Source organism: Takifugu rubripes, chromosome 13, assembly GCF_901000725.2.
Source record: "Takifugu rubripes chromosome 13, fTakRub1.2, whole genome shotgun sequence".
In the NCBI taxonomy this organism is placed as follows: Eukaryota; Metazoa; Chordata; class Actinopteri; order Tetraodontiformes; family Tetraodontidae; genus Takifugu; species Takifugu rubripes.
Window position 1 is genome coordinate 21,253,320 of NC_042297.1, and position 17,500 is coordinate 21,270,819.

A 17,500-nucleotide genomic window follows, 5' to 3' on the forward strand; every position below is an offset into this window, starting at 1 on the left:
GCAGAAGCTGGTTTGACGTGGAGTTGAGGAGGGCTGGAGCCGTGGTTCCTGGATGGAGGGGGAGGAGACAGTCAAGCAAGGGAAACAGAAGCAGTTTCATTTAAAAGGGTTCAACAAGCAAATCAATTTTACATCCCAATTCTCCGGAAGGAATTTCTCTGCAAGTGAAACAAATGTAGGAAATCTTATTTTCCTATTGGAAGCTCTCCTCATCAGCTTCAGCGGAGCTGCTCCAAGGCCATCGGCTGATCACCATGGTTACGGTGGGCCGCTCCCCGGAGATCCTTGTTACGAAGGGACCACCGTGTGTGTGTGGTGTGTGTGTGTGTGTGTGTGTGTGTGTGTGTTGTGTGCGGCAGTGAGGAGCGGGAGGTTAACAAGTGGGCTGCCTTGTGGGTGGTGTGTTTTGTGTGTGACAGGTGTGTGACAGGTGTGTGACAGGTATATGCTCGGGGCAGGTCACAGGGAAACTCTGCTGGGAAATGTGAAGGGTTGGATGATCTTTGTCCCCACGCTGTTTTCCTTCCTTTCCTTCCGTTCAGCCTTGTGGTGGAACACTTCCCCTGGCTCCCTCCCTGTCTCGCCCCCGTCTCACTGCATGTAAATCTAAATAATATAGTTTTAAAACATATAAGTATAGGCGTGTTTAGGATGTACCACAGTTATGGCGTTAGAGCGCATCCATCAAAGGACTCTGGAGTGTATTCTACCCCTGCATATCTATATTTCACAACCTGTCACACCACAATTCATCACACCCTCCGGAATGGATACGTGCGTGCCCGAGTGTCCTGGTGTGTGTTTATATCTTGTCAATCTACGTGTGTGTGTGTGTGTGTTTATGGTTTAACAGCTGTCATATTTCATCCATCACAGGTCCCCTGCAGTGTTGGTGTGTGTGTCCATGAATGCCTGTTCACGTGTGCTTTTGTGTGTCAGAGCTTATTCTCCTACCAGAAAATGACCCTAATTTAGGAGCTGTCATGTCTCCTCCGTCGTAGATCTCCAGAGAATCCCAGTTATGCTCAGTAGCAAAGGTGATGACTTGGATCTGAAGGGCAGACAATGAGAATGAGCGCTGGAGTCTCCATGTTAAAGGGCCTTTTCCACACAAGTGTTGGGACTGATCCCCGGGTGTGTACCTGGATCCCGGCCCCTTCGCTGACGTGGATCCTCCAGAGACAGTTGAGGCTGTTTGGATACGGTTCTGGGAAGCCAGGGGACAGAACTGTGCCGCGACGCTCAGTCAAATTGCCGCTGCAGGGAACTAGACAGAAAATGTCGTTTTTTCCCAGCAAATTTGATTAATTCCAGCAGGAACGGAGCAGGAGGTTCGCTGGAACGTAGCTCTGAATACGCTAACTGACATTATTTACTGTCGAACTGGAGGTGACACCCAGATATCTGCTCTCAGCAGAGGCGGTTTCATGCAGTTAATCTGGTTCTTTTCCTGCCTTTCCAGCTCGCGCGGTTCCGCGGTGGCTCTCAGAAATATCACAACAAAGTCAGGCAGAATACCTATACAGGTCGGCGCCGTGGCGTTCCACTGTGCCAGAGCGCCTGGCATGGCCTGGCACTGAATGGCGCTGGATCCTTTCAGCAAGTAACCGGACTGCATTCAAACCGGACCACGGAGCCAGCTGAGAACTCAGAAACCGATCCGCCTGCCGTACCGAGGCTCTGGGACGGAGCTGCACTGGCTGTCGCTGGTGCGAGGCACAGCTGCGGCAAAAGGCACGACCATAAATAATGTCAGAGAGAAGCAGAAACCTTTACGGTCCATAGGTAGAGACCTTCGGGTCAACCTTGATTTAAGGATGTCACGTGTGGTTTTCTAGGAGAGAATGATGATGAGATGCAAAAAACAAGCTGAACGTTACCTGGTAGACAAAGTGGAAGCCCTCTGGCTGACTGGCCGCTCTTAGCATTAAAGCGCAGCATGATCTGATTGGAAGTTGCCAGCGGCAAAGTCTCTCCTGGGAAAAGTAAAACAGGAATATAACATACATGAAATTTTCGACCCAAAGGATAACCTGCAAACCCACATGATGGAATGACCAAATGTTAGCATGATTTGTTAGCATGCTACGGTCGTTAGAGCAACTTGTTTATTGGTGCAACACAAACTGTGGATAAATCTTCATCTATGAATATGTTACATCTAGATGATATTAAGATCCCATTTCATTCAGCTAAAGTACAAAACAAACATTAAAATACAAAAATAAGACAGCCCGGTGTAAAAAAGTAAGCCCAGAAGAACTATCATATCTATTTAGATATATTTATGTTTTGGTTTTGATCCCCACTCAGATGCTTTAATACTCCGTAGGGTTGCTGTTTACTGAAGAAATTCACCTCTTTGTACGAACACGGCAGAATAAACATTACAGAGAATATTTTAAAGCACAGATTTCTAAAGAAAATAAGTGAATGTCACTTCCAGAGGGAGTTCCCTGTAGCGTAGCCTCTGGCCAAAAGATGCAACAGACACAGAACTCTGAGGCAACATGAGCACATCTGCTCATGAGCAGCTTAATCGATAGTTAGCTGCTAGTTAGCTGCTAGTTAGCTTAATCGATAGTTAGCTGCTAGTTAGCTGCTAGTTAGCTTAATCGATAGTTAGCTGCCTTTTTTCATTTTAAAGAACAGTATTCGTTCCATACAGTTCAACCTCTGTGCTCCAGAAGTTTAGACCTGCGATTAGGACCCTCACCTGAATGTGAGCCGGCCAGGGAGCTGAGCAGTCGGGAATGGTCGTTGGCTCCATCGAACAGCTCCACCGAGTCGTTCATCGCCGTTTGGAAAACCGCAAACTGCCCAAAGACCACTGAGGAACAGAAATGCAAACATGAAGCAGTTGTTCCCACCGTGTCCAGGTCACCGTTTCCATCGGATGCATGCTGGCCCCATGCTGGCCCCATGCTGGCCCCGTGCTGGCCCCGTGCTGGCCCCATGCTGGCCCCATGCTGGCCCCGTGCTGGCCCCGTGCTGGCCCCGTGCTGGCCCCGTGCTGGCCCCAGTCTGGCCCCGTGCCGGCTGCCCCCGTGCCGGCCCCGTGCTGGCCCCGGTCTGGCCCCGTGCTGGCCCCGTGCCGGCCCCGTGCTGGCCCCGTGCTGGCCCCGGTCTGGCCCCAGTCTGGCCCCGTGCCGGCCCCGTGCCGGCCCCGGTCTGGCCCCGGTCTGGCCCCGTGCCGGCCCCGTGATGCCCCCGTGCTGCCCCCGTGCTGGCCCCGTGCTGGCCCCGGTCTGGCCCCGGTCTGGCCCCGTGCTGGCCCCGTGCCGGCCCCGTGCTGGCCCCGGTCTGGCCCCGTGCTGGCCCCGTGCTGCCCCCGTGCCGGCCCCATGCTGGCACTCACCAAACTGTGGTGACACGCTGATGTAGTAGGAGCAGGTCTGCCTGGTGGTGTAGTTCAGAGGAAAGTTTGGAGACAGCACCACCCCTTCAGATCCTCCATACTGTCCTCCACATGGAGCTTTAGGGCAAAGACATGATTTAAGCTTGGACAAATTCAAATGTCTACATCATGTTGATTACAAAACTTCAAAATGCCACATCTGTTAATATTCACTGAAAGCTGAGGACCGATGCAACATGGAGTCGCTGAAAAAGGGCAACTTGAAATAAAAGGCCAGCAAGTACAACCGGACTTTTAAATATGTAGCATGATACAAAGAAACACAAAGAGTGGCATTTTCCCATGATGGCCTAACTAATGGTGCAGCTCGCTGGCTGCTCTGCTGGGAGTCGGATCAACTTCTCTGGGGTCAGAAGGATCAAAGAGAGGGCACTCATACGTATGTTGGTTTACATCATCTCCTCAGGACCAGAGGTAGAGGACCAGAGGTGGAGGACCAGAGAGGTTGGAGGACCAGAGGAGTTGGAGGACCAGAGGGGTTGGAGGACCAGAGGGGTTGGAGGACCAGAGGGGTTGGAGGGCCAGAGGGGTTGGAGGACCAGAGAGGTTGGAGGACCAGAGGGGTTGGAGGACCAGAGGGGTTGGAGGACCAGAGGGGTTGGAGGACCAGAGGTAGAGGACCAGAGGTGTTGGAGGACCAGAGGTGGAGGACCAGAGAGGTTGGAGGACCAGAGGAGTTGGAAGACCAGAGGGGTTGGAGGACCAGAGGTGGAGGACCAGAGGAGTTGGAAGACCAGAGGGGTTGGAGGACCAAAGGTGTTGGAGGACCAGAGGGGTTGGAGGACCAAAGGTGTTGGAGGACCAGAGAGGTTGGAGGACCAGAGGGGGTGGAGGACCAGAGGGGTTGGAGGACCAGAGGGGTTGGAGGACCAGAGGGGGTGGAGGACCAGAGGTGTTGGAGGACCAGAGAGGTTGGAGGACCAGAGAGGTTGGAGGACCAGAGAGGTTGGAGGACCAGAGGGGTTGGAGGACCAGAGGGGGTGGAGGACCAGAGGGGTTGGAAGACCAGAGGGGTTGGAGGACCAGAGGTGGAGGACCAGAGGGGTTGGAGGACCAGAGGGGTTGGAGGACCAGAGGTGTTGGAGGACCAGAGGGGGTGGAGGACCAGAGAGGTTGGAGGACCAGAGAGGTTGGTGGACCAGAGGGGTTGGAGGACCAGAGGGGTTGGAGGACCAGAGAGGTTGGAGGACCAGAGGGGTTGGAGGACCAGAGGGGTTGGAGGACCAGAGGGGTTGGAGGACCAAAGGTGTTGGAAGACCAGAGAGGTTGGAGGACCAGAGGGGTTGGAGGACCAGAGGTGTTGGAGGACCAGAGAGGTTGGAGGACCAGAGAGGTTGGAGGACCAGAGAGGTTGGAGGACCAGAGGGGTTGGAGGACCAGAGAGGTTGGAGGACCAGAGAGGTTGGAGGACCAGAGGGGTTGGAGGACCAAAGGTGTTGGAAGACCAGAGAGGTTGGAGGACCAGAGGGGTTGGAGGACCAGAGGGGTTGGAGGACCAGAGGGGTTGGAGGACCAGAGAGGTTGGAGGACCAGAGGAGTTGGAGGACCAGAGGGGTTGGAGGACCAGAGGGGGTGGTGGTTATGGGTCATGTCGAAGGGAAGGTAGGAACTGGGTCGAACAAGGTGCAGGGGAATAAAACTTATTACTCAAAATTTTTGTTGAGGTCTAAATTCAATTACTGTTTCTTTCTCAAAAAGACAAAAGAACATGAACAAACGTGACTAAATTAATTTAATTCCTGCTGAGCACGAGCACAGTGTGAGATTTGAGTTGGGAGCAGACCGATTTCTGCCCTAATCAGGCCTTCTACCAAGTCTCGGTGCTCAACAGCAGCCTGCACCCTGACCCTAACATGGTGGTGCAGAGGATCAAAGGCTGGAGATGCCAAAGGTGGATCCAGACAGAGCTCTGCACCAATCAGCTTTCTGCCTGGGTCCAAGGTCTCCATGTCGCTGTTAATGGGTGTAATTTCACAGATGGTTATTACAGCAGTAATAGTCCGGACAAATGCCGCTAAAGCCATCAGAGAAGAAGCCAGCGCCGTATTCACGGGGATGCTCTTTGACCCCGAGAAATGATCTGATGGTGACAGGTCAGTTGTAGACATGAACCACACAATTTCAACTCATCTGAATAAGGAGACATGAAGCTAATAAATGTTGAGGGCAGCATCTGGATCTCTATGTCCTCAGACTGTTTCCAGTGGAGTCATGTGGAGGCACAAGGGTTCGCTTTATTCCAGGAATCAGGAGCCTAACCCTCACCCTTTAACCATCATGTGATATATTTACCCCGGTACCAACCTGCACATGCATTATTTACATGATAAACTTCACCTGTATGAATATATGTGTGTAAGAAAGGTCCAACATTCCAGAGTCATCTTCATAATTTGCTGGCTGCCCACAATTGGCATTGGAATTTATACGGAGAGCAAATGTCTATTACATTTTTATAACCATAGCTTGTGGCTACACAGAGGTGGTGGGTGTTCTAGCTTGCATGGCAAAGGTAACATCTGCACCAGGTGCATTAAAGAAACACCTGTGCCTCAGCTGGATAAATCAGGGCATAGCGTCCTCATAAGACTGGGAGAATGATGCATTCACAGGTGGGTGGATACTTTAGTGTCAGTGTGTCAGCAGGTGCCACTTCTGAATGAAACACAAAGATTCAGCTCCTCTTCACTCAGCTTCCTGTGGAGTCCGGCTGCTGAGCCTGACATGGCTGTGAAGGAGCGTAGTTCCCCAGCACAACAGGAGGAAGCAGGGAAATGGCATCCACAGCGTCCAGAGTGGAGGTGTTGGGTGGAGAGCGCAGTTCCGTCTGTGTGGTCAGCAGAGCTCAGCCGTGACATTGTTGGACATATTGTGGATTGAGTGTTTAATGCTCAGCTGCTGAGGTCCTGTCTTGACCTACTAAAGCCTCGATGGTACAAAAGTCTTTACACGTGTTTCGGTTACACGTGGAGACGAGAACAAACGCTGCCAACAGCCCTTTAGGCCCGGCGTTCAGAATCCTTGTCTCGGTCTTGTTTTCTCTTTTACTGTTCAACGCAAACATAAAAGTCTTTAGGAAGTGACGGAGGGTGAAACCGTGCATTGATAACAATTTAAAATACTGATTCCATCCTTTTTATTGATTCTAATTGAGGCTATATACATTTATGGAAACAAGGGAAGCTATAGATCAGAACTTGGTGCTGCAGTACCACTGCCAATGGGGGGAGCAGAACCGGCCGGCCGTGTTCACACCCCACCCTTCCCTCAGTGGGCGTGACCTTCCCTCAGTGGGCGTGACCTTCCCTCAGTGGGTGTGACCTTCCCTCAGTGAGCGTGACCTCCCCTCAGTGGGCGTGACCTCCCCTCAGTGGGCGTGACCTTCCCTCAGTGGACGTGACCTCCCCTCAGTGGGTGTGACCTTCCCTCAGTGGACGTGACCTCCCCTCAGTGGGCGTGACCTTCCCTCAGTGGGTGTGACCTTCCCTCAGTGGACGTGACCTCCCCTCAGTGGGCGTGACCTTCCCTCAGTGGGTGTGACCTTCCCTCAGTGGACGTGACCTCCCCTCAGTGGGCGTGACCTCCCCTCAGTGGGCATGACCTTCCCTCAGTGGACGTGACCTTCCCTCAGTGGGCGTGGCCTTCCATAAATGGGCGTGGTCTCCCATCAGTGGATGTGGCCTTCCCTCAGTGGACGTGGCCTTCCATAAGTGGGCGTGACCTCCCCTCAGTGGGTGTGGCCTTCCATCAGTGGGTGCGGTCTTCCATAAGTGGGCGTGACCTTCCCTCAGTGGGCGTGGCCAGCGGCTGTACCGGGCCTCTAAACAATGCGATGTGCACGCCGCTGATGTTCTGCCGGGTCGTTAAAGCATTACTTTGTATTCAAAAAGCAAAAAGGAAGAAGAAAGACTATGATCCTGGCGTTGCTCACGCTGCCTCTACTCTGGTCACGTCCACATGCTCTGATTGGTCGTAGCACCTAACGACCCATTTGTAGCAACCTCACGTGGAGCTGTGGCAGGAGATATATGATTTCAGTCAGAAACCTACCAGACTCCCCACGTGCAGCGTTGGGGTAGTGACTTCCAAAAAGTACCATAACTCGACTGCCAGTGAGCAACATATAGTTGGAACCTTGAGACTGCGCTGCCCAGATCAAATACATTTTTTGACGACATAATTTAAAAGAAGTCGTCTGTCCGACCACCCGGTAAATTCTATCAATAAATCAACTAAGTCAAAGGCCCTTATCACAAATCACACAATGACTTCAATGAAAACTAACTTAACACTGCATATGAATGTAATTTGAACCGTACGACTGAACTACAGCTTTACAGCAGTTTTTTATTTCATCCTACTCAACATGCTTATCAAAGGAATGGTTATACCTCAGCAGGAGGAGGCTCTCAAAGCAACCGGTTCCTCCTGGAGTCAGGACCAGGCTGCCCAGGCTACTGCCGCACTAGAGGGTGTCGCTAGGTTGTGTCTCTATTGTGGGGAAACGGTGCAGGATCGCGTCTCTCACCCTGTCAGCAACAAGTCAATGACGTGGGGGGCTAGATCCTCCTCATCAAAGTCACAAAGCGGCTCTAACTTGTGCTGGAGGCGGGTCTCTGAGGCGTACGTACAACCTGCTCGTGGCGAGGCGACGCTCAGAGGTCTTTAAGCTCTCCTCCCTTCGTTCAGCCAGCACATTTTAAACCCTGGTTTAAAGCAGCAGCAAGGAGAGCATCTTTGCTGTGCAGGGTTCCTCCAGGAAGTGAGATTCCCGTTCAATTCTAGTGGAGTGCAGAGAGTTCCACTCCGAGATGGGAACGTCACTGATGCTGGGCAGGTGGAAGGAGTTCCATCTTTCTGTTGTTGGTACTCGGAGTTTCCTTTTGCACACCTTGAGATGCCACAGGAGAACGGCTGCTTTTATTCCAGAGGGCAGAACACTTCCCATGGGGAGTGGGGGGGGGGTCCCTCTGACTCGGTAACACTAGAGAGAAGACCCTCAACATCTGTGACCTTCCCATCTTCATCTTCCTCAATCTCCTCGTCTGAATCTTGCACCAGCTCATACATTTTGAAAGCTTTAATAAAATCTGACCCGTTGAGGTCAATACCGTCGCTATGACATCACACATTTCCCGGGTTAGTCCAGTGGGCACTCGTGCCGAAATACCGTAGCTTTTGTTGTGGCTCGTCCAGGCGTCAGCGGGAGTGGACCCATACGCCGAAAAGGTTTCCTGTCTAATGATAGTGGTCCTCTCCCCTGTCATTTCCTCAGGATGTTACGGAAACTCATTTTTTTGTCTTAGAGTAACTGTAATGTGATTACAAATGTAACGCGATACATTACGGCATTACGGTCCGGTGTAATCCCGTTACAGTAACGTGTTACTTTGCTTGTTTCTACGAGCTCAGAAGAGAATTTGAGAATTTAATGTTACCTTAAAAAGAGAAAAGAAGAAGGCCATAACAAGTTCCCGTGGGGGTCGCAGCACCCCCTACTGGGGCGCTGCTTTGCCTCCAACATAAAGTAGGCAGAGGGGAATGAATGCACGGCTGGTTCTTCCCTACACATCTAAAAGAAGCCTTAGCTAATTATTCAAAGCTTATTTGTGACCATTTAGATGTCTGATTTTGAATGGTTAAGAAGTAGAAAATTATTAAACAGTAAAAGGATTTAAATTGGACCTTAAGAGGAACTATTTTTATGAACAAGCACATATTGAAGAGCAGATAATGCAGCGAATGCAGTGAGGAAGCGTTCCTGTAGATTTTCCGGAATATTCTGCACTTACGCTGAATTCAAGCATGTGTGGTTAGTCGGCATGAATCCTGCCTCTAGGTGGCACTCTGGAATAGCTCTGCCTCACATTTAACTCTCTCTCTCTCACACACACGCACAAACACATGCACACATGCACAAAATCCCTATCAACAGTCACAGAGAATTCCTTCTTTCTCGCACCAGCTCTTAGTTACCATGGAAACCAATAAAAGAGCATTTGAGATGGGAGGGGCATGTGTGTATGTGTGTGGGAAGAACTGGTGAGACAAAAATATAAAGTAAATCAGACACAGACTAAGGAGGAGGAGGAAGGTAGAATAAGAGAAGGATGAAAAAGGAAGATGAAAGGAAGGAGGTACAGAGGAGGAGAGCAAGGAATTCTGTGTGGGCTGGGATGGAAGGGCGGAAGAGTGGAGACGGGGGAAGTGTAAGTGGAGATGTATTATTTAAAGAGGTCTCACCCCATCTAATGAGTTTGGTCTAAAAGCCCCAGGAGTTGCCTAAAGACAGACAGAAACTTCCCTGTATGGGGAGAAGGCAGTGTGAGGTGTGTGGGGGGAGCGAAGGGAAAGATGGATGGGAAGAACTGGAATTTCTGGAATTTCTGGGGTGACTTCCCGAGACCTCGGCCGATGAAAGAGAGGAAACCGTTGTGATGAACGTCCATTCTGGGTCACACCGCAACTACAATATCAACATAAATGAGTAATAAAATGGAGAAACTGTGTCAAAACCACTCTAATTTTATGGGGGATCATTATGGTCTGTTTCACTAATAGATTTAAGTCTGAATAATATTTCAATACAGGGCTTCTTCTTATGAATGTCTGAGTGTGACGGAGGGTAAATAAAACACCGAATTATTCTCAGGAAGCACTATTTTTCTCGAGAACACACACACTTGATATCAGGGTCGGGGTGAGGGTCAGGGTCAGGGTTAGGGTCAGGGTCAGGGTCAGGGTTAGAGGGTTAGGGTTAGGGTCAGGGTCAGGGTCAGGGTCAGGGTCAGGGTTAGGGTTAGGGTCAGGGTTAGGGTCAGGGTCAGGGTTAGAGGGTTAGGGTTAGGTCAGGGTCAGGGTTAGAGGGTTAGGGTTATGGTCAGGTCAGGGTCAGGGTCAGGGTCAGGGTTAGGGTCAGGGTTAGGGTCAGGGTCAGGGTTAGAGGGTCAGGGTCAGGGTCAGGGTCAGATCTATACATTGAATAAGAACATATAGCATATGTGACACTGCACACTGTTTTGTCAGAGTTGGAGAGAGAAGAGTTAAAGTTAATGCAGCAGATTTACAGAAGGTCGGTCCCATTTTAAATGGCGTCGATATCAACAATTTGGGGTGTAATAATAAGACCAAAGAGGTCGGTCCGAGTCAGAGCTCTCCCTCTGACTCCTATGTGTGTCCATTGTACTCATTCTAAAATCCCCTCCTCTTCTTATCACTTGCAGAAATGTACAAACGTGCACACACACTCACACACATGCATACATACACACACTCTCTCCTGATGCCATATTCTGAGTGGCAGGTTGGCAGGTGTCACTTTGTTGGTCCTCTGAGGTGTCAATCAGTCAGAGAGCCTACTGATAGTTTACACAGACGCATAGCCCCCAACACACACACACACACACACACACACAAACACACACACACACGCGCACACACACAGAGTGATGCCAGTTTTACCTGCAGACTGAAGTCACACAACAGTCACCACTGCAGTCTATTTTGGCTCGCTGCAGGTTTAAGTGCAGATGAATTAGTCATTTGCTGTGACCTTTAGTCATTTGCTGTGACCTTTTCTTCTTGACTGGAGGCAGAGTTGGGTGGAGGTGCAGGTGGTGTCAAGGGATGTGTTGGTAATGACACACTTGTAATCCTGGAACTAAAATCCTGCAGCACTTTGAGGGCAACAGCATCACATACACAGACCTACACAAAGCTTGAGGGTCCCTCTTCACGTGCCTCCATCAACCTTGTTACGTTTCCATATGTTTTCTAGTCTGTACATATGAAACTGGATTATTAATTACTCAATTAAACCTAATTACACTCATGAGTTATGGTTCCAAATTGCTTATTTTCAGTGCTATGCAGCCAGTTGAGGCGACACCACTGTCAATTACGTGCAGCATCTCAGACGGCAGCACTCACTCAGTTAATGATCGGAGGGTAAATATGCAATCAGAGCTCCCAATCAAGACTTTTAAGTGATTCATCAGCTCAGCAGCACAGATGGAAGCGTCGTGATGCACGTCTGTTTTTGCACTGTGACACCACTGAACTCCACCGTGGAACCTCTGACCGACTGTCTCACATGAGACGCTTCCCAGCTGCAGTCGATGTGTGATTTGATACGTTTTAAAGGCTGATGGGCTGTTTCACTGGACACGTGTTTATTCTACCTTTACATGAAGGAAGAGATTTGTCCCAAACCGGCTTTCCATCGTGGCCCATGACGCAGGTGATGGTGTCTCCGCCAATGGTTACGTAACCACGGTGACAGTTGTATGAGACCTGTGACCCCAGCTTGTAGTCGTAACCCGTCCGACTGGCATTCATGATGGTCCCGGGGTCAAAGCAGGACTCCCGTGGTTTTTCTGTGGAGGGCAGAGGGATTTGGTCTTAATTGACTTGTTTGGCTCAATTAATTTGTGCAGTTATCAGATACGTGTAAATAGATATATATTTATTTGTGCCCAAACTTAGACAAAAGGCTGACTTGCATTCTCTATGTTTAGTAGCCTTAATTAGCTTCTCATACGCCAGATGAAGCAGCAAGGTTACAGAGTGAATCATGAAAGAGAACAAAGACCTACAAGACAAGCACACACGACTGTGAGCCAGCTCGTTTGCTCGACTGTGATCACCCAATAACAATTAGATATTGGGCCTGACAAAAGCAAACTGCCACACGCACAGAAAGAGCAAAATAAAAGGTGGAGGGCAGGATGGGGGTGTAAGGGAGATGATTAAGGCTGCACATTAATTAAAGAGATGGCAGATGAAAGGTGGTGAATTCATGACAGAAGTACAGAGCTGGAGACAGCGTGCTGCGGCAGACAACACACACGGAGATAATCTTGTTTTAATTAGAATGAAATGGAGTGAGAGAAACAAGAGAAAAGAAGAGCCTATAAAAGTTGACAAGGCAAATCTAATCTGGGGCGAGTAATCCAGAAATCATGAGTTCCACACTGGTTTAATGACTCCTGTCGCCCCGGAGAACTCGGCTCACTTGTGTCCTGCACGCTCGCACAACTCAAGCGGAGACAGAAAACAGAGTTCATTGACACAATGACGTCTAGAACGATAGCCTGTTAGCTTTGTTAGCATGTCTGCATACGGACTGAATGACTCCAAGTAAACTAAGGGGTGGGTCACACAAAAAGGCCGGGGAGATTGTGCGTAGACACATAAAGGAGCAGATTATTGAACGTAGAGCCGTAGTTACTAATAAAAAAGGATGTTGCCGATGGGAGCTGAAGTGTTTTTCTGCACCTTTGTGGCAGCAATCTCATCCCTTTATATGCAGTCCGCTCCTGGAGTAAAGGCGGGACAGGCCTCTGAAGCCCCCCAGGCAGAACATTGATTCTTACACGAGTAACTGCTCTAATGCTGCCTCGGTACAGAAAATAATAATAATGAAAATAAAAGAACAAATCAATAAATATAGCTGTAAGGAGAGCCTTTACAACTAAGATGTGGTCTAAAACCAAGTGAGTTCATGTAGTCATCAGCAACTAGCAAGCAGCTAATTAGCATGCCTGTTTTCCCTTTACAGAATTTTACAGTAATCTCTTTAATGTCACATCGGTGATTCATATTTACAGAAAGTAATATTTTAAGATGAGGTTAAACACTTGATTCTGTCATCTTTACTGGGATCTATTGTGTTTTTTTTCTTTTAAGTGTGAATTTGTGTGAATTTTCGCCATTTATGGAGAGCTCCCGCTTTCCAGATTATTCTGGAAGGAATCTGACCCTCAGTTGGGAGATGTTCCTGTGGAAACACGGTGGCAGGAGGCAGGTGTGACTGTGTCTGAGTGCACGGCGACTTTTCACAACTTTGACCAGGTGTTTTGGGATATTTTATTGCTACTAACTAAGAGCAATAAAAACTCAACAAGGAGATGCAAGTGAACTGGTTGAGCACCCATGTCCAGGTTAGATGGTCTCTGAATATTCGGCCATCATCTCAGACATATTAGTTGTCTTGACTCTTTGATTGTGACCCTGCAGGAAAACGCCAACGATGGTATCAAGAAATGTTCGGGCCTAATCACCTCGGTACTCAATGGCAAAGCCAGACATTCCCAGGGAGGCATCAGATCTGAATGCCAGGAAGAGACTGTTGCTGCTGCTCTCGATTCTCTCCGGGGCCTGGTTCCCTTGAAGACTGGCTAGCAATGGCCCGTTAGAGTCTCCCCCCTCGTAGATGTGGAGGAAGTCGTAACTGGGCTCCATGTTGAAACTGGGGAGGAAATAAAAAACACAAGTTTCAAGACGTCTAGTGTGCATGGATGTGTTGTTTAAAACCAAATCCTCTCCAAATATTATCCTCTAAAAATGGTACTTTGCTAGTAACCCTCCCTTCTACCATTTAATATCCAGGCGACAGTGACATTTAGTGTCATTGATCTTAAAGGATCTCACGTAAACAAAGAGAGGAAAAGGCAGCGAGTGCTCAGGTTTAATCCCGGTGTTTTTATCTGCTGCAGAATGGGCTTAACTGCACATAAGCCCATTCTGCACTGACAAAGCCTTAAAATGATCCATGCTAATACCTCCTGCTTTACTGATACATCCAGGGTCGGAGAGCCAAAGCTACTAAATGTCAGAAAAGAACAAAGATCTGGTGGGGCCAGAACATGACGGCAGCGTTGCTTTTTGTGGACACTGTAAGGGCAGTTAGCACCCTAGACCCATCTCCAGATCTGTAATAGATATCACAGACTGAGGCATTTAGATTAGGAGACACACTTTATATTCTCATTATCTGAAAGCAGTTTAACAGTACATTATAATTATTATTTAAATCTATTCTATTAATCTCTGCTGAGCAGCCTTGAGAACTGAGAACCACCATTTACCACCACTTTTACACCTACGAGCTATTAAGTGTCAATAATTAAAAACTTGTATGTCTTTAGAAGGCACGGAGGCCTAATCAGGACATTTACGGACCCCTACGGACTGTTGCTGGGATGCTTCTCATCATAAAGGACAAAAGTGGCGCTTTAATTACACTTGAAATAAAAAGAAAGTGAGATTTGTTTTGATTTGTTCAACGTTCCTATTGAAGTAATTTTAATAAATACAACAATACACACAAGGAAATGCTACAATAAAACAGCCACTAAAGCCATCACTTAATTAAAAGGAAAACAACAGAATGGAATTATCTTTACAGCTGAGAAACTAAAATTGGGTCATTTTCCTCCTTTGGCGTTGAAACGCAGCTTTAATCTCCGCTCCTACATGTTGGGACTGGTTTTACGGCTGCTTCAGAGCCGCCAGCCAGCGTGGAAATGTTCAGCTCTGAGACACCATCAGGACGCAGGAGGGGAATAAACGCCGTCCTCTTCAGTCAGGCTCCAGTAAAGCAGAGTCACCCTCAAACGGAGCTGCTGCCAAAGCTTCTCAAGCTAATTCATGAGCCAGGAAATTAATGAATGGATCAACCAGCTAAAACAAAAACATTGTCGATTGAAAAATGTCTGATTTGAGGCTCCAGATTACAGTAGAATAATCATATAATAATATACAATATAATAATCATGAAGCACTTTTATTCCTATTCTGAGGAGTTTGATTCAGACTAATGAAGTTTTATTGGTGCACGAGAAACGTGTGTTTGGTGACCTCACAGTAATTAACATCAGACTAAACGACCTTTGTCTCTGACCACTGCTACGCTGCCGTTCACCTGCGCTGCCGTTCACCTGCGCTGCCGTTCACCTGCGCTGCCGTTCAGCTGCGCTGCCGTTCACCTGCGCTGCCGTTCACCTGCTCTGCCGTTCAGCTGCGCTGCCGTTCACCTGCTCTGCCGTTCACCTGCTCTGCCGTTCACCTGCGCTGCCGTTCACCTGCGCTGCCGTTCACCTGCGCTGCAGTTGACCTGCGCTGCCGTTCACCTGCGCTGCCGTTCAGCTGCGCTGCCGTTGACCTGCGCTGCCGTTCACCTGCGCTGCCGTTCAGCTGCGCTGCCGTTCACCTGCGCTGCCGTTCACCTGCGCTGCCGTTCAGCTGCGCTGCCGTTCACCTGCGCTGCCGTTCAGCTGCGCTGCCGTTCACCTGCGCTGCCGTTCAGCTGCTCTGCCGTTCAGCTGCGCTGCCGTTCACCTGCGCTGCCGTTCACCTGCTCTGCCGTTCACCTGCTCTGCCGTTCACCTGCTCTGCCGTTCAGCTGCTCTGCCGTTCACCTGCTCTGCCGTTCAGCTGCTCTGCCGTTCACCTGCTCTGCCGTTCAGCTGCTCTGCCGTTCACCTGCGCTGCCGTTCAGCTGCGCTGCCGTTCACCTGCGCTGCCGTTCACCTGCTCTGCCGTTCAGCTGCTCTGCCGTTCAGCTGCTCTGCCGTTCACCTGCTCTGCCGTTCACCTGCTCTGCCGTTCAGCTGCTCTGCCGTTCACCTGCGCTGCCGTTCACCTGCGCTGCCGTTCAGCTGCTCTGCCGTTCACCTGCTCTGCCGTTCACCTGCTCTGCCGTTCACCTGCGCTGCCGTTCACCTGCGCTGCCGTTCAGCTGCGCTGCCGTTCACCTGCGCTGCCGTTCACCTGCTCTGTCGTTCACCTGCGCTGCCGTTCACCTGCGCTGCCGTTCACCTGCTCTGCCGTTCACCATCTTTGGACTCTTACCTCTTGAATATGAGGGCAATAACAAAGTCAGGGCTGACTCTGATCCTCCAGTCACACTCTTTACCCGGAGGGTAGGGTTGGGGGTAGTTGGGTGAGAGAATTACCCCAGAGGGTCCGCTGACGTTTCCTCCGCATGTTGCTAGAAACAGACAGTCACAGTGGGGGGTACAGATCATTACACAGCCCAGAGTCTGACATCATTTGGAGCTCCTATCACCCCCAGGTTGACCGTATATACCCCCCCAGGGGCAGAGCGAGAGGAAGTGATTTTGATGGTGATGGGAAGTGTGGCAGCAGTTGGTTAGGAAACAGGAGAATTGCCCCCCGTGGAGCACTGATGTTGCTAATGCTAATGTCCTCAGATAGCCAGTCAGGGTAGAAAGAACAAATAGAGTTAGAGGGAGGGTGAGATTTAGTTACACTGGGTAAGTCTGGGGGCAATTAGGGGAAAGAATCACCCCTAGTGGTGCTAACAAGCCTGAAAGAGCAGCAAGATATTGGCAGGAGACAGATGGATGGACTGAAGCAGCAGTTTGGTGAGGGGGGGGGCAGGTTATCAGCAGAGGTGAACAAAGGCACCATTAGCTGCCCCAGTATGGTGATAATGAAGCAGCTTATGGCCTCTCATGCTAACGTAACCCCACTGGTTCGGTACCGGGGGGCGGAGCTACCAGATTTAAGGCTCTGGGGCTGATCCAGCTTGGTGAGAAGACGCAGGTCAGCGTTTTACAAAGAAAAGGTTAGTGTTAGTTAGTTAGAGTTAGTCTACGGTTAAATGGCTCCCCAATAGTTATAGCTGACAAGAGAGGGTCAGGGTCGGGGTCGGGGTCAGGGTCAGGGTCAGGGTCAGGGTCAGGGTCAGGGTTAGGGTCAGGGTCAGGGTTGGGGTCAGGGTCGGGGTCAGGGTTAGGGTCTGGGTCGGGGTCGGGGTCAGGGTCAGGGTCAGGGTTAGGGTTAGGGTTAGGGTTAGGGTCAGGGTCGGGGTTGGGGTCAGGGTCAGGGTCAGGGTTGGGGTCAGGGTCAGGGTCAGGGTTGGGGTCAGGGTTAGGGTCGGGGTCGGGGTCAGGGTCTGGGTCAGGGTTGGGGTCAGGGTCAGGGTCAGGGTCGGGGTCAGGGTCGGGGTCAGGGTTAGGGTTAACCCTGTCTCACTGAAGCAGTCAGGGTCAGAAAAGTCCCATCAAACCCGTTCCACTCATCACTTTTCCTCATCGCCTTGTGACCAACAACAGACAAGAACGTCTACACACTCGACCACAATGACCTTTACTGTCATTTCAAATCAGCAATAAAAGAGAACTCAATCTGACCAAATGAGGTGTAATTAGATTAGATTAGATTAGATTAGATTAGATTAGATTAGATTTCCAAGTTACAAAACCCAAATCTCTTAATAACAATCTAAACTGAAATGGCAATAAAACACTGATATCAGTTGATGTGAATCTGGTT

General features: G+C 49.8%; 1 protein-coding gene across 1 annotated transcript in view; it reads right to left on the reverse strand.

Moving 5' to 3' along the window:
- Nucleotides 1–17,500, reverse strand: part of LOC105419477 (CUB and sushi domain-containing protein 1) — a 284,673-nt gene that overhangs the window by 49,175 nt on the left and 217,998 nt on the right. Inside the window, 12 exon segments of the mRNA XM_074084929.1 lie at nt 1–48; nt 955–1,051; nt 1,143–1,267; nt 1,519–1,608; nt 1,611–1,653; nt 1,655–1,722; nt 1,881–1,976; nt 2,717–2,830; nt 3,359–3,475; nt 11,599–11,793; nt 13,480–13,667; nt 16,052–16,190. The exon segment at nt 1–48 is cut by the window's left edge and continues 57 nt beyond it. Coding sequence (XP_073941030.1) covers nt 1–48; nt 955–1,051; nt 1,143–1,267; nt 1,519–1,608; nt 1,611–1,653; nt 1,655–1,722; nt 1,881–1,976; nt 2,717–2,830; nt 3,359–3,475; nt 11,599–11,793; nt 13,480–13,667; nt 16,052–16,190 — 1,320 coding nt within the window.